At 37.4% G+C, this 18,390-nt stretch overlaps 1 protein-coding gene across 1 annotated transcript in view; it reads right to left on the minus strand.

Moving 5' to 3' along the window:
• CHM (CHM Rab escort protein) overlaps positions 1–18,390 on the minus strand; it is a 191,528-nt gene that overhangs the window by 33,140 nt on the left and 139,998 nt on the right. The window contains exons 10-12 of the mRNA XM_019717433.2: positions 12,109–12,213; positions 11,639–11,702; positions 5,375–5,471 (exon numbers count right to left, since the gene is read on the minus strand). Coding sequence (XP_019572992.2) covers positions 5,375–5,471; positions 11,639–11,702; positions 12,109–12,213 — 266 coding nt within the window. The remainder of the gene's footprint in view (positions 1–5,374; positions 5,472–11,638; positions 11,703–12,108; positions 12,214–18,390) is intronic.

Genomic DNA, 18,390 nt, shown 5'->3' on the forward strand with positions numbered 1-18,390 from the left:
CTTGAAGCATTCTTGGATCATTTTAGACCACAATGACCTCTCCTCCATTTAACACTCATTGCTTGTATCTTAGTTTACGCTACCTTGCTTTGTTGCTGAGTTGTTGTTTTTCTAAGTTTATTTATGTTGTTGTTTTTCTCTTCCCCAATAATTTAAAGCTTCCTGAGATCAGGAATTACTTCTTTTATCACTTCTTGTCTTACTCCTAAGACCTAGGACAATGCTCTCCACTTACCCTATGTTTTAAAAAAAAATGCTTAATGAACCTAGAAACATACTTGCAACACATTGAGACTAAGGGTATAGATGCCATTAATGTTTCATTGCTCTTATAAGTTGATAAGAAAAGAACAAGCACTGCAATAGATAAATGAAATGAATAAGGAATTCACAAAAGTACAAATATCTAATAAACATTACAAAAGGATGTTCAACTTAAATTATTAAATACAAATTTAAGCAAAATATCATTTTTCAACTTTCAAATTGCCAAAAGAGTTTTGATAAGACAATACCCAGTGTTCTTGAGGGTTTGGAGAAAGACGTTCTTGTTTAAAAACTATCATTGGATATAAAAGTTGATAGAACTTTGGGAGGGGGGCATATATCAAAAGTCCTAAAAGTCTAGACATATAAGGACTTCCACTTGCAGAGAAATGGAGTAAAGGCACTTTTCCCTATTCCTCCTGCCAAATACAGCTAAAATTTTTGAAAATATTATATAAAATCTCTGTGAGGTAGAAGAAAGCAGTCCAGATAGGGACCTTGGGACAAAAACAACAAATGGCAGAATTTCCTGGGTTTTCCTTTTGCCTCATGTATCCCAGACTGGTTACCAGAAAAACTGGCAATGCAAAAACATCAGTGGACTCAGGCGAGGAAAACGAAAAGCCCCATTGAAATACTGCTTTCTCTAGTGAAAGAACCGGGAAAGGAGCAACCAAGCAAGACAGAAAAATAATTATTCTACTCCAGTCAAACACCACAGGAAAAACCAAGGTCCTACTTCTATATCCACCATTAAAGGCTGAATGGGGAGCCTAGACTTTAAACCCTCACCAGACTGTAATGAGGTGCCACATCTTCCCTGGTGGGGTGGTTTCAGAGAAGTCCAAGTAGGGGGCCAGGTCTTTCATCCCCACTGGAAGCAGCAGTCCCCATCCTCTATAGTGTTAGTGGAGATTATGGTCGAATCCTGGATTTCCACCCCTACCCAGCAGTAATGAGGAACTGCTCCTCTGCCCCAGTGAGGTAGTGTCAGAGGAGGTCTAATGGAGAGTCAGGGCTCTTTTTTTTTCCCCTTTTTTTTAAAAATTTTATTTTATTAAATTTATTGGGGTGACAATTGTTAGTAAAATTACATAGATTTCAGGTGTACAATTCTGTATTACATCATCTATAAATCCCATTGTGTGTTCAGGGCTCTTACCACTGCTTGAGTCATGAAGCCACACCCCTCTCCCCATGGTGTCAGTGAAGACCACGTGGGGAGCAATAACAAGGCACTCCTGCTCCTCTTAGCCAGGGTGGACTGAATGGAGGCTTAGTGGAGAGCTTTCACTACAATCACTAAGCAGTAATGAGGACGTTTTCCAACCTCCAAGTCCCAGCAGAGGCCAAGTTTGAACCAGGACTTCGACCACCACCTGGCAGTAACAAGATGGAACCCCTTTTCCTCACGAAAGCAGTGTAGAAAAGGCCTCCTAAAACAGAATAAGATCTAAGCCCCATTACATAATAACAAAAAAGCCTGAGTGTCAATCCAAAATTACTCATTATACCAAGAACCAGGAAAACCTCAACTTGAATGAGGAAAGACAATTAACAGACGTCACATGACACAGCTACTAGAGTTATCTGAAGATTTAACATAACACAGCCACCATAAAAAAATGCATCAATGAGCAATTACAGACATGGTGCAAACAAATGAAACAATAGTCTTAGCAAAGAAAGAGAAAGCCTCAGTAAATAAATCAAAGATTTAAAGAACCAAATGGAAATTTTTAAACTGAAAAATATAATAATTAAAATTTAATTGGGTTGTTTGTTTTTTTGTTGTTGAGTTGCATGAGTTCCTTGTATATTCTGGATACTAGCCCCTTATCAGAGGCACTGTCTGCAAAAATCTTCTCCCATTCAGTTGGTGGCCTCTTTATTTTGTCAATGGTGTAATATAGAATTGTACACCTGAAATCTATGTAATTTTACTAACAATTGTCACCCCAATAAATTTAATAAAAAAATTTTTTAAAAAAAGCTCAATGTATGGGTTTAACAGTAGAATGAAATGGACACAGGAAAAAATTCAGTGAACTTTAAAGTAGAATCAAAGAAATAACAATAAGAAAAAAAGAGAAAACAGACTATATAAAAATGAACAGAAACAAATGTAGCTTGCTCTCTTCTTGGTGCTTTTTGTACTATCTTATTATTGTTACCACTTTGGTAATACTCCTTTGCATCATCCATTGTACCTAACATGGTAGATTGCTCTTAATAGGTACAATAAATATTTTTAAATCAACAGATGGGCAGAACCTCAGAGACATGTGGAACTATAGTGAAAGCTCTAACAGCCATGTCATAGGAGTCCCAGAAGAAGAGGGAGAGGCTGAAAAATATTTTAAAAAATAAAGGATGTAAATTTCCCAAATTTGGCAAAAGACATCAATCTACAGATTCAAACTGCATCCCCAATAAGATAAATCGAAAGAAATGTATGCCAAGACACATCATAATCAGAGTTCTAAAAAATGAAGACTAAGAAAAAAATCTTGAAGGCAGTCTGAGAGAAAAAAAAAATTACCTCTAGGTAAAAAACAATTCAAATAACAGGATTTATCTCAGTAGAAACCCTGGAGGCCAGAAATAAATACAGCTTATCATGGAATACCACTCAGCAACAAACAGGAACAAACTATAGATATATGCAACAAGTCGAATGAACCTTAAGGAAATTACACTGATTGAAAAAGTCAATCTTATAAAATTATACACTGTATAATTCCTTTTATATGACAATCTCAAAATGACAAAATAACTGAGATGATAAACAGATTAGTGGTTGCCAGTGATTAGGTAGTGGGTGTGGGGAGGGAGGGAAATGCCTGTGGCTATAAAAGGGCAACACAAGGGATCCTTGTGGTGATGGTCACAAGAATCTACACAACTACATACGCACATTGTACCAATGTCAAATTCCTGATTTTAATATTGTAATATAATTTGGTAAAATGCAACTATTATAAGAAACTGGATGAAGGGCACACAGGACCTCTTTGTACTATCTTTGCAAATTCCTATGAATCTATAATTATTTCAAAATAAAAATATCTACACACTTTGACCCAATAATTCCACTCAAAAAACTTAAAAAACAGTAATGGATGCTTCCAAATATTTACTTATAAGGATGGATGTTTTTTACAGGACAATTAAGTAAAATGTTCATTAACACTTATTGCAACAGCATGGGATTAAATAAATATGGCATATTCACAATCACTGATAACAGTATCATAAGACATGCAAAAAGATTTTTGTTGCATTATTTATAAAAGCACATTTTTAAAACAGTATGTAAAATATATTGTATTTTTATGAAAATACATATGTATTCACATACAAAAAAAAACAAAGAAACATACATCAAGTATTTATCATCTCTAGGTAGAGGGATTATAGTAATTTTACTTTTCTTTTTAATATCTTCCAAATTGTCAATAGTGAATATGTATTATCAGACAAGATATAAAAATATTTCACAGAAATATTTTTATAAATATGAATTTACGAAAATATTGATGAACATAAAATGAATGTAATTTAGAAAACCAAAGGAGAGTGCAGTTTTCTTTTATATCTAAGACACTAACACAGAAAAAAGACATGAAAAAAACTGATTAAAGTAATAGGGGAAAATAATGGTAAGTGTCATGGTAAAGATTGACCAATAGCATAAATAACTATAAAAGGAGAAAAACCTTCTCTGAGCTACTTTTTAAAATGGAAATTTAGTATCACAGCAATATTGCACAAGTTTTCTTCACTCTCCCTGCTGGCATCAAGCTCCCACACTTCTGTTCTACCACATTTTTTGCCATCTTTTAATAAACAGTAGTTCTACACTTGAAAATATAGTCAAGTTTTCCTTCACTATTCCAAACCAGATTAGTGTTCTGCTTCTCATAATTCTTATAGCAGTTTGAGTAAAACTTAATATAAGTTTACAGAAAAAACTCATAGACACAGACAATAGTTTCGTGGTTACCAGAGGGTAAGGGGGGGTGGGAGATGAGGGTAAGGGGATCAAATATATGGTGATGGAAGGAGAACTGACTCTGGGTGGTGAACACACAATGTGATATATAGATGATGTATTACAGAACTGTGCACTTGAAACCTATATAATTTTACTAACCATTGTCACCCCAATAAATTTAGTAAAGATTAAAAAAGTAAATAATATAATTCTAGCTAATGATATTATGTTCCCCTCCTACGAATCTCTTAGAGTCCATTGTTTGTTGGTATCTCTCTTGTTGTATTTTCATATTGTGCCTCTACTTTTGTGTTTCTCTTATCTGTCCCACCAAAACTGTGAGTCCAGTAAGGTCATGGCCTCTTTCATATTCATCTTTACCTATCCTGAAAATGCCTTGAAGAGTACACTGCACTCAGTTAACATTGTCTTGTTCCATCAGGTATACAATAAGATTATGAACACTTCAAATCAGGCGTGTCAGCCACTGAGTCTTTACAAGCCCTACAGTACACAGTTTAGGTTTAGGCATAGTGATGCCTAATGCATACTTGCTGATTTCTACTTACTGAAACATCTTTAAGAAATATGTTGTAGAAGGCATAATATCTGACAGTGTTACAGACAGCAATTTTAGTACAAACAGGAAAAAAAAAACCCAGAACTATTTGGTCTCAAGTAGTCCCTAACTTTAGTCTCATAAAAAAGAAATAAATTGAGGATTTATACATGGTAGAAGTTCAGTAATTCGATTAAGAATTCTAAGAAAAAGTAAAGAACAAAACTAGCAGTAAAGAAAACACATTTTATGGAAGTATGTTTCCAGTAAATTGAAGAAAAACTACAGAAAGATTGGAAAGTAACAGAAATTATTTCACTGGAGAACTTATAATGGTGCCTGTGAAGATTTAGCCACTGAAGGTTTACAGGCAAGCGGAAAGTAAAAAATGACTTATTGTATAAACATACACTGTGTGAAGAAATACAGTGAATAAAAAAAATACGTATGGCAAAACTATAAACACGACCCTGACATTGTAACAATAGATGCCCTCTTCACTTTCTAAGCAAATGCAGAAGACAAATATAAGGTGACTCTACTGTGCTTACATGTGCCTTTCATGCATGTCATTGTTGAAGAACACAACTCAATGACCCGAACAGCAGAAGTTCCTGATTCCTCTGCTGGCACCGTCAAAATGGAAATCTAAAGAGCAGAAAAAAGTGTCAGACATAGCTGTTAGATCTCATTTTCATTTTTTCTATCATTAGAGTGTAGTTAACTTCCAAATCAAGCATCTTCTTTTCAAACACTCATTGATGCTTGAAATTTCTTGTTTAGCTTGTAAGGATTTAACTTTAGAACAGAATTTGATACGCATAACATGCAAAAGTGTCTTAATGTCCAATTTCTGCATTGTTTACATATTTATATATCATATGAGGTATGATTAAAAAAAAAACCTTGGTGAATGTTTAAATTAAAAAAAATTATTACAGTGGAAGACACATTGCCATGAATCCCCTTCAAAATACTCCCTCCTCGCTTTGAACACACTCACCCCATTGTTCTTTTTTTTTTTTTTTTTTAAAGATTTTATTGGGGAAGGGGAACAGGACTTTATTGGGGAACAGTGTGTACTTCCAGGACTTTTTTTTTTCCAAGTCAAGTTGTCCTTTCAATCTTAGCTGTGGAGGGTGCCATTCAGCTTCAAGTTGTTGTCCTTTCAGTCTTAGTTGTGGAGGGCGCAGCTCAGCTCCAGGTCCAGTTGCCATTGCTAGTTGCAGGGGGCACAGCCCACCATCCCTTGTGGGAGTCAAACAGGCAACCTTGTGGTTGAGAGGATGCGCTCCAACCAACTGAGCCATCTGGGAGCCCAGCGACAGCTCAGCTCAAGGTGCCGTGTTCAATCTTAGTTGCAGGGGGCGCTGCCCACCATCCCTTGCGGGACTCGAGAGGTTGAACTGGCAACCTTGTGGTTGAGAGCCCACTGGCCTATGTGGGAATCGAACCGGCAGCCTTCGGAGTTAGGAGCACGGAGCTCTAACTGCCTGAGCCACCAGGCCGGCCTCATCCCATTGTTCTTGCCACTTTCTGAAGCATTTCTGGCAGTCCTCTTTCGTGAGTGTCTGTAGTTGGACTGTCATGGCTGCCTCGATGTCCTGAATACATTGGGGAAGAGCCAGAAGTTGCATGGTGCCAGATCCGGGGAATAAAGAAGATGAGGACACACCAGAATGCTGTTGTTGTTTTAAATGGGGAAGGGGAACAGGACTTTATTGGGGAACAGTGTGTACTTCCAGGACTTTTTTCCAAGTCAAGTTGTTGTCCTTTCAATCTTAGTTGTGGAGGGTGCCATTCAGCTTCAACTTGTTGTCCTTTCAGTCTTAGTTGTGGAGGGCGCAGCTCAGCTCCAGGTCCAGTGGCCGTTTTCCAGTTGCTGGAGGCACAGCCCACCATCCCTTGCGGGAGTTGAACCAGCAACCTTGTGGTTGAGAGGACGCATTCCAACCAACTGAGCCATCTGGGAGGCAGCTCAGCTCAAGGTGCCGTGTTCAACTTTAGTTGCAGGGGGCGGAGCCCACCATCCCTTGCGGGACTCGAGGAATTGAACTGGCAACCTTGTGGTTGAGAGCCCACTGGCCCATGTGGGAATCAAACCAGCAGCCTTGGGAATTAGGAGCATGGAGCTCTAACCTCCTGAGCCACCAGGCTGGCCCCCAGAATGTTTTTATTTGACAGAAATTGCTCTACCAGAAGCGATGTTTGACACAGAGTGTTATGATGATGGAGGATGAAATCAAGACACTCCCAAAACAGGACTTCCCAGAACTGCTTGAGAACGTGGCAAGAATGATGGGATAAGTGTATTTGAAGCGAGGGGCAGTATTTTGAGGGGGATTCGAGGCAATTTGTCTTTTACTGTAACAAGTTTTTTTTATTTAAACATTCACCATATTGTTTGATCACACCTCATATATAGTGCATTCATGTAATTCATAGGCAATAAATATTTCAAATTTCCGTAATATTTATTAAATCCTTCGTTTATTTTAAAGGGATACAATTATGGTGTATGGTGTTAATACTGAATTATGTGCATTTCAGTGTTTGAAATCAGATCATATTAAATCAATTTTGATTATTCATAATGACTAAAAATAGCTGAGTACTAAAAAACTTTTAGTGTTACAAACCCCAAATATATTGAAACAAGCTAAGTATATGTCAACATACACCAAAGTATAGCTAAGCATATACCAAATGTTTCAAAATGAATGGCTTCAAATTAACTTAAGGACTTCATTAATAAAAATAGAAACTCTAGATTAAAAGTGAAATTGAAAATTATTATTAATGTTTATTGATATACAGTATGCTGTCCTTGGCACTACTGATATGCTATATAGCTTCATATATTGACCATCAGGTCAATGTTCTCTATAGAACCAAAAGCTTCAATATTAATTCTCAATCTCATCTTCATCTGAGGAAACTATATCCTTTCATACAGGAAATATTTTCCAAAAGGTAAAATTTATCTGTGAGCATTATGTTTAGATCTTACTGGTAATGTCACATTGACAGCCCACCGAGGAAATGCTGACAAGTTCTCAAAATACAAATTATTTTGATAACCATTGACTATCCCACTATCATGTGTATTTTGGGGCTTAACATGTCTCAAAAACTGTGTTCTCCATATTCTTAACCCCTTTTCTGCTGCCTATGATAGAAAATGTACTTTAGCATTAAAGAAGAGGCACTATTAAAACATGTATCTAATGTGTTATAGTTATCGAATGACTATGACTAAAAACATGAACATAACTGGAAAGGTATCTTAAAGACTGTTACCAACATGTAAGTACTTCTTTTGTTTCCTTTAACTATCATCTATAATTTTTAAAAATTGAGATTTAATCAGTAACCCCCTACCACAGCACTTTCCATCTCCTGAACTCTGAGACGGTAACTGTCTTAAATCTCAGAGATTATAAAAGCCATCAAAAGAGAATTTCAACTCTGTAATACCACTTCCGTAAAATTTATCCAGACCTACACCTACTCTTCCTCTAAGTCTCATCATTTAATTTAATTTTATTCCAAAATTTAAAAAGAGGGAAAAATACAGGAAAGAAAGAAAAGCTGACCAGCTGTACATTTTAGACTGATCACTGCAATGGCTGTGTGGAGGATGCAGGATTTGAAGGAGACAAGGTGAGAGGCAGGACAACCAATCAAAAGGCAGAGATGATGAATTCCGAAACCGGAGCACTGACAATAAGGACTGAGAGAAAAAGAAGATTGGAGGAACTCCTAGGAAGTACACTGATAGGACCTGGAGGATCGTGGTATGTCAGAGATGAGAGGAACAAGTTGTTGTTGGAAGGATGTCAGTGTTATTCATGGAGGTAGCGAACATTGGAGTAGCAGTTTTCAGAGGGAAGAGGTGAATTCAGCTCTGTGTATGTTCAGTTTGAGGGACCTTGGGATAGATGTCCAGCAGGAAGTTTGGCAAGTGGGCTAACACTCCTGGGAGACATAGAAGTAGCTGTCATCAACATTTATGCAGAGTTGAAACCATGAGTACATGAAGTCAAGCAGCAAGTGTGCACAAAGCAAGAGGTACTGTGGGCTGAAGCAAGAACTGTGGGGAGTCCCGGTATTCAAAAGGAGGCTAGAGCCCACAAAGGAAGTAGAGAGGGAATACCTCAAGTTATGAGGAGAAACAGGAGAACATATTGTCATAGAAGCCAAAAAATATAGTTTCAAGACAAAGAAAACAATCGACATTGTCAAATGTACCAGAAATGACTTAGTAGACAAAAACCAAAAACTATTCTGTGGCCCTGACCATTATGAAGTTATTAATGAATTTAGCAAGAGAAACTGTGGTAGAAATGTGAGGACAGAAGCGAGGTTGGTCTAGAAATGAATGAGAAGTAAGGAGCTGGAAGCGGCAAGTATAGATAGTTTTGAAAATATTGGTAAGAGCAAGAGAGAGGTTGGATACTAGCTAGAGATGGGGGCAGAGTCAAGGAAACATTTTATTATTTATTTTTGGAACAGAAAATGCTAGTACTCGTACATGTATATAGGTTGAGGGGGAAGTGCCAGTAGTGTGTGTGTGTGGGGGGGGCGGAGGCTAGGGATTCAGGAGAGAAAGCAGGCATACAGGGTACTGTTTATGTGTCAAGGAAACTTGTAAAAGGTCTTGGCCTTGAACAAGGAGGGGAGCCCTCTCAGTGTCTGTCCTGGCGCACATAAGTTGTGGGTGGTGGGGCAGGAGGTAAAGGGCCATTGTGTTTAGTAGATGGCCTCACTTTTCTCAGTGAAGTGGTGGAGGGGGAGGGTTGAGAGGTTTAAAAGAAGATTCGGTAAAATAGCGAAGACTTGGACTGGGCACTGAGGAGAAAGGGAGAGGAAGGTGCCTGAGGCCAGTGAAACAGCTAACTGGTGGTGGGTATTAAGAGTCCAGCTGAATGAGGTTGGTGCCCTTGACAGTGCCAGTCTGTCTGGTTGTGTGGTTTTCTCAAGCATCCCTCAGTGATAAAGGTGGACATTACGGCATCATCCAGCGATGGGGTTTTCCTTTGTGGTTGCAGTGGAAGAACACGGCTACAAAGGAACTGAAGGTGGTAGAGGAAGGGCAGTTCAGAAGATCTACTATGGGGTCTAAACATGGAAAAGGGAGAGGGTGGAATGGAGGTGGTAATCTGGGAGGAAACAGAGGGGACAAAGAATTGTAGGTATCTTAACAGGCCAATGAGCAGGCTGGGTGGGGGTAAGAGAATGAAAGCTAAAGGATAGGAGAGATTTATGCCAATGTAAACCCACGACCTCCAGACTCAACTGGCCCATTAAAACTGCCCAGCCATGTGACCATGAGACAAGTCACTCTCTAACTCTCCACAGTGATTATCTGACATTTCCCCGAGCTCTGACACATCCCCACTCTCACACTCCCATTCTCAGAAGATGAACTCACCTTGTAATTTAAAGAGTAAGCGGAACCCACCAGATGGGAACTCCGAAACCTACACATGGTCCTGCATTCACCCTCTTATTTCAAGGTGCCTCACATCCCATCTAAGGGGAATGTTTTTACCTGTTCTCTGAATCCCATCCTCCCCAGCCTTTCCCTGACCTTGCTACATCAATCATCCTCTTTTTCTCCTGGGTATCTTCAACCTCTCTCTCTCTCTCTACTGGCTCCATCTCATCAGCTGAAAATACACACTATCTTTTACAGAAAAGAGAAGCCCCATTCACTTCCACATCCCTCTTCAGTAACCACTTTCCCTCTCTTACTCTTCACAGCTCAGCTTCTTCAGAAGTGTTTCTATTTGCTCTTTACTTTTCTGCCTCCCTGTTACACTTCAACCCACTCATAAAGTTCTTGGTATACTGAGAGATACAGGCGAGTCAACTGGCAATTACGGACAGTGTGATGAGTGCTATGATACATGCTGTACCATTCCTTGCTCACACTTGTCACGTTGATCTAGTTGCGATTTATCTGTGTGTGTATGTGTATCCTCCAGACTGCAAACTATGAGGGCAGAGATGCTATCATGGTTAACACTGTCTCGTCGAAACCCAGCAAACTGACTGGCATGTAAAAGGCACCCATTGTTTGCTGAATGATGAAATGAAAATACTGATGCTCATACACATAATAAGCATATTTGTTTTATACAACAGAAAGTTTACGACTTAAGGGATTTTAGGAACCTATTTTTAGTAGTTAACATATAGAACAGGTCTGACAGTCACACTTATTGAATAAACTGTTTTTATCAGTCACTGTAAAATACAGTCAGAAGGAGAAGGGGGCATGTTTCTGGAATTTAAGTGTTCAGACTGAGGGAAGAACCATACGTATAAACACACTCTTACAGAACTGGGGGTGAGGAGGAGGAAGAAGGTACTGAAATAGACAATGGAAATAAGGAAATATCAGAACCTAAAATGTGTGCTGATACTCATTCACACCAGGCTTAATGGTGGGCTTAACACCAGTGTTGTATACCATAAAGTCCTTTCCTCCAAGATTTTTAAATGGATTCTCAGGGGATTACTTTTTTCTTCCCGTAACAATTTCATAAAAATAGTTGTCAGAAAACTAGGATTTAGTCCAATTTTCCTAGCATAAATCTGTTACATACATAAGACACAATTATTTGTTCTGCCAGATGGAAATATTTAAGAAATCAAGATTATTAAATAACTGTCATGGTATATTTAAAATGCATTAAACATATTACCACAGATGGATTAATACATTTTATTTCACCAAAATTAATTTATACATTATTACCATATAGATTAAGTTAGCAACATATTAAAAAGTAAAGAACTGAAATTACCTGTTGATCTGAATCTGTTTGTAGTACAGATCTATCTGTAATCAGGACTGCCCTGGAGATCTGCCTATAATGCACAAAACAGTTAATCGGTGATTCAGATTCCATAGATAAATTTCATTTACAGTTATATAACCACCAGAAGGCATGTTTCAAAGATTTAAGTCATGATAAAAGTGTCACCTCCCCAAACCGAGTCAAGTTCTGCTTTAATCTTTTCTTGGCTTATTAAAGAAGGATGTATGACCTGCAGACAAACCCCAGCTGATGCAATGGAGTCAAAATTAGGCTATGCTCCCCCAAAACCAGACACTATAAGAGAACAGTTGTAACATATTCAATATCTTTTGTTTGGCATACATTTGCATCTCACTTGAGCAGCAGAGTCATATAGAAGTGTCAATATAATCACACAGCTAAATTTCCCTCAGTTTCACTTTCCCTTGGAGAGTCGGTGAAGGGGGGTGCCTTACCTGTATTGCACGTGCGAGCATGTGTTCTCAGAAAAGTAACTGTCCTCCACAAGGAAATGCTTAGACATTATTCTCTGACCAAACTGATCTATGATTGCTTTGCATCTACGAAGAAGCATAGCAAAAAAGTTCTCATTGACAATTAAATAACTGAGCAAATGAACATAACGAGCTACCAATTTTGAACCTAGAAACCAATTTCTTGGAAGACAAGATTTAAAAATTGTGTACAATTTCGTATTTTTGACACAAAACTGACACTAAATTAGAGAATACATATTCTTATTGCTATTTTGAAGTCTTTTAAACTATAAAGTAAGTGTGGGACAGAACTTATTTATTTTGAATGGCATTAATAAGTAACAAAGTTAGGACAGGTGTTATCATTTAAATTTTTCTAATGTTTAGGAAAATAGAAGCTTTTCCTTTGTTTAGAAAACAGACTTTTTCTTAATAGATCTAAGAAAAGGGGGAGAGAAAACTTCATTAAATACCTTGCTGTATAATTTACAGTCTGTAAAAGCCACTAAAAGCTCCTTATTTTTCTGTTAAGTGTTGCTTTCTCTTTTGTTCAAGAATAGCTATCTGGTCACACGTGTGATAATGTTTTTTTTTTGTTTTTTTTTAAGAAAAGGACTAGAGCTTCTTTTAATATCTGTTTCCACTTTACTTCAAAGGATGATCATAGAAAGATTTCTTTCAAGTGCTGTTTCCAAATAAGGAAAACACTTATGCACGGACATTATCAGGTCTCTGTCATCTGATATGTGTTGGGGCAATGAATCATATAGAACCCTCCATTGACCTTCTTTCAATGTGTCTAGATAAAAGGATGAAAATTAGAATCCATCTCCTTGCAGTGCCACAAGTTATAAATGTACTTTATAGGGCTCATTATCCAAACTAATGGACTAAGGGCAACATCCTTGAAATGGACTTACCAGCACTGACAAAGCCAGTATGCAATATTTCAGGAACTATATGCAAATGTCTACATGTTTGCTATATCTTCTTATTATGGAAATATCACAATTTACTTTTGTAACAATTTCTCCTTTTTGGACCAGAACTATTTTATTAGAAATCTACTTATACGTTGTTCCTCATAAAATGCAAGCAAATAATTTCAAACTTAGACCATATTTTAAATATACTGGTATAAATTCAAACATGCTGTATCACTAAAAATTAAGCCAAATAAGAGATATTTACTAGGCATAAAGGCATTAAAAATAAAATGATGAACACCTAAGACCAACAGTGAGACGGATTTAATGTGTATTTCCTAAAGGCAGATTATGATATACTGGTATTCTTGAATAAATGATGTGCCACTGTTGTCAGGATAGACTATGATATCTCGTGATATTAGATATACATAATATACAGTTTAATCAATTAACCACATATTAATATATAATGTAATGTAATAAAATTACTGTTATTACATTAATATTTGTGATTTTTTTCCCATCTCAACTCCATTTCCTTATCACTTCACATTTCACTGAACAAGAGCTCTTACCTTATAAAATACTTAACTAAATAGATATATTTTTCAAAATAATTATTTAAAAAGTAAAAACGTAAGTTACTCACTTAGACTCCTGTTTCAAAGCATTCATAAACAATTTAAAACACAAAGTACTTTAGGCAATGTGAAAAAGAAATCTGCTGATCCATCACTAAACACTGATGGCTATTTGTCCTGAAAGCACTGACAAGCTTTTTTCTTACCTTTAACTCAGAGACTACCTAAAGTCAAGAGGGAATAATCTCGGCAGAAAAAAAGAGGGGTTAAAATCTTCTGTATCTTGATAGGGATTTGGGTTATACAGCTATGTCATTTGTCAAAACTCAGCTAATGAGCACTTAAGATTTGGGCACTTCACCGTATGTAAATTTTACACCAAAAGAAAAAGCTATAAATAAATATTAAACTCTAGTTAATCATATTCATGCTGAGGTGTTTAGGGACAATTGTACTGATATCTGGAATTTACAGTGAAATGTTTTGAAAAGGTGAAAAGATGGGTAGAGGGATGAGCATTTGGGCAGATATGTGATTAAGCAAATACCTATATTAAAATGCTAATTGTAGAATCTAGATGATGGATATACAGGTTGTTCATCCTAAAATTCTTTCAACATTGGTGTAGATTTGAAAATTTTCATCGTGAAATACAGGAATAAAATTGGGGCGTGGTGTTAGTATAAATCCTGGATTCTAAGCCTTTGCACAAAAGCTTCCATTTAAATAAACTACACAATTAAATCCGGCCATAAGCTATGGAAACCTCCTTGCTTTGTAGGATTCCAAGATCTAACAGGACTGCTTTAATGGTAGCTACATTTTTGGTGACAGGCAGGCATTGGTTTCAGAAGTTGCGGTATTAGAAGGAACTACTGGGGGCCACTCAAAATGGAAGTATGGGGTCATGGGGATTAAGGAGCTCAACTACACAAGGACAATATGCCAATAAATGTGCCAATTTATGCTGAAGCTTCTGGATGAAATAGTGATTCTCAGAGGAGGAGGAGAAGGAAGCAAATCAGAATCACACCTGGGGGACTTTTTCAAATTATAAGTACCCCTGGAGATTCTGATAAGCTTCCAAATCCCAGGGAAGAATCACTATCAAGCATGCCACTGTTTACTAGTTTATCTCTATGCTGTGCTAGGTGGAAAAAAGTCAAGAGCTACTGCTATATATATATATATATATATATATATATATATATATATATATATCTGTAGAAATCGAGGTTATGGTCACATATCCCCCTCGGTCTGGTAGATGATAATAACATGACTCACCTGGCCATCTCATTCTGAAGTACTAAGGCTCTAGGCCTGAACAAAGCTGTTCAAAGCAAGGCACGTTTAAGTAAGTGATAAGATTTGTTTTCCCTCAGATACTTGACTTACTGTCATATATTTGGCCTAATTGGGAGAACGATGAAAAAAGGGATATTGATTTGGCACCTAAACTTGGAGTTTGTATTGTAAGATTAATGTAAAAAATTAGATGACAGTCAAGTAATGGAAAACAGCAAAATGAAACAGTGCTGCCAGAGACATTAAAATACCCTCCTGCCCACCCACTCACACATGAACCTGAGGAAGCCATTAAAGATTAACAACATTTTGGATTTAGTTGAGGGCCTTCCTGAGCCTCATAAATAGTAAATTGAGGAGGAACATGATAGGAGTTCCCAGTTACAGGGACACAATGACCACAAAGTTGATCATAAGAATCACTGAAGCCACACAGAACATTTCTAGAGCTGAGCTTTCTAAATCAACAAATCAAATAGTTCTCGGTTCATTGACATGAGGGCATAAATAGGACAATGATGATAAGGAAGAAAACACTCAGCAAGATGAAAACTCTTTATCTGGAATTTGGTCCAGAAGAGAAAAATAGCATTAAAACAAGTATCCAACCTCTATTATCTTCAGAATTAATATCCTAACTAACTATATGATAAGGAATGCAGAAGTCACATAGGAAATAATTAAAAGGAAAATATATGAAGGAAATTAGAAGATTCCCAGTCACTGAACGAAACAAAATAATTCTTCCATGCTTTCTCACCCACATTAGTCCACATGCCACCTCTTCAATGAAACCATTCCGAAACACTTATCACTCATTTATCTTGGGTAAAAATCCACTCCAATATTTTCAAACACCATTAATGTGCTCTGGCCAACAAAAGTTCTGTATCCATGTTTTTAACTATTTATTATCTATTTCTTTCTGGAGGAAGAAACTCCAAACACTTTTTAAACACAGCATGCCCCAAACTGAGTTCATCATGGCTCCTCATCTGCTTTCCCCCTTGGAATCCCTAACCAGTACTTAAGAGTTTCCTAAGCTCAGAATCTCTCTTCCCATATCTAAGTTGCTTCTCAATTTTCATTCCACCTTATAAAGATTTCTTGAAACTCGCCCGTTTTCTCCATCTCCACTGACATAGCCTTAGACTCTTGTTAAGTCTAATAAGGCAATGGACTATTAGCAAGTTGGTAGCTCATTTGCTAGACATAAATGTATGGCATAATGACAACGTGCCAATCACTGTTCTAAAAGGTGAGAACAAAAATAACTTGTCCTTAATAAACTGCCAATGAAATGAAGATACATACACAGGGATATAAAGACAATGCCCAAGTCCAGTGATAAGATGAGATAGAGCATCATGAGATCACTAAGGGGAGGTACCTAACTCAGCATAGGGGTGGGGCGGGGAGGGGGGGGAGGGATGGAGTACCAGGCAATGACCTGAAGGGAAGTAGTACATTAGCTACTTTGGAAGGATGAAAACCAGTTAAGCAAGCAAATAAGAACACTTCCCATAGAAAGGCAGCAAGTGTAGGGGTACAGAGACAAAGAGAAGTGCAAGAAACCACCGGCAGTTCAGTGTTAATTGTCAATAAAATGGAAGTGGGTGGGGAGAGAGATGAGCTTAGAGAGGCAGGCAAAGACCAGATCCCAGTTTCATGTGTCTTGTAAAAGGGTCTTAAACTTTATTCTGAAATGATATAAAGCCACTGAAGCTTTTTCCACAGAGAGGGACAGAGCCAAATTGGCATACTGAACAGATAGCATTGTGTAATTATCTCGTTAATTTATTTTTTCTTTAATGTCCCCCAGCAGACTCTAAACTCCATGAGAACAAAGACCATGATTGTCTTGTTCTCTGCGGTATCCCCAGTGCTTGGCACACATTAGTTAATACTTGTTGCACGGATGGCTGAATGGATGGATAGATGATGCAAGTATTCCATGCATGTGGACACTGCAAAGACAGAAATAAAGATACAGAATCTCTGATTTACGAGGTGAAGAATCTCTTTCCATCACAGGGTTTCTCCCAAATCACTGCCAGAATTACTAACTTAAAAAGTAGCAAATCTAATCTTATAATTTACCCACTTAAAACTAGTACCACTGACCATAGTCCAAACTCCTTAGCACAGCATGGAAGGATCTTCACTATATATGTAATTACTCCATGGGATTCCAAATGATCCAATTACATGAATTACATTGACTTCTTGCTGTGTGTAACAAAGGGTTCTACATGTTTTATCTGTTCACTTAATACTTAAAATAACTCAGTGAGGTTGGTACTGTCATGTTCCACTTTACAGATAAAGAAACTAGAGCACAGAGAGGTTAAACAACTTGTTCAAGTTCACCCAGCTAGGAAGCGGGGAAGCCAGGATACAGATCCAGCTCTATCTGACTTTATAGCCTGCATTCTTCACTGCAGTCTCTTTTTACACAAGGGCAAGGTCCATGTTTTATTCATCACTTTATCCCCATAGGAACTAGTATGGGGGCTGGTGGAGGTTAAATATTTAGAATGTTATCACTATCATTTTGCAAATGGGACGTGCAAAAATCCGAAACTCAGCAATTTTCCCACAATGACAAATGGTATTCAGTCACCTCATACACAGTCTAACACGCTATTCACTACTAACTTCCAAGTATCTGGGAAAGGTACAGTTGCTATTCCTGACATCAGAAACAGGATATTTCCAAGAAACAGTCATAGCAGGAAATCTAGTGAGACAGCTGAAGTACACAAGGAACACTAGCTGAAGGAATTAGATTCAGACTATTGGTTACAAACATATCTGGTCCAAGGTTATCCATACCCTACCCTAATATCTAATACTGTATTGCTATATGGCCAAATCTAATTTACAGGAGATTTACATGGTCAGCACAGCTGCAAAGGAAAAGGAAGCTGCTCAACAAGAACATTCAGTGAGTGTTTCCAGAAACAGTAAACAGAGGGCCTCAGTATTAGAATATAGTGAGAGGGTATAGAAAAAGAACTATGAGTACCTATGTCCTCTAAAAATTAAGAAAGCAGAGCCAATGGATAATACAGCACAGAGAGCACAGTCAATGGAGATCTCAGGAAAAGCAAATTAAGCTAAAGTGAAAAATAATATCTAGCTGAAAATAAGTATGCATTTGGTTACATATTCCATATTTCTTCTCCCAAAGTTTATAGAATACTTTGATTTGTAATCACCACATTAAATATAATGATACATAAATGCTATGATTATTTATGCTTCTATCAGCTTTTCTCAATGGAAGGTGAAAAGAAAAGCACAAAAAAAGTATCATCAGTTTTTAATCTCCATTCATCCATTTAACACATACTTTTTGAAACGAACCAGCCTTGCTTCTGGAGAGGTAGTAGTGAGATCCTGCCTTTTCTTACAGGACATTCAAAAACAATCAAACAAGG

Source organism: Rhinolophus sinicus, chromosome X (genome assembly GCF_036562045.2).
Source record: "Rhinolophus sinicus isolate RSC01 chromosome X, ASM3656204v1, whole genome shotgun sequence".
In the NCBI taxonomy this organism is placed as follows: domain Eukaryota; kingdom Metazoa; phylum Chordata; class Mammalia; order Chiroptera; family Rhinolophidae; genus Rhinolophus; species Rhinolophus sinicus.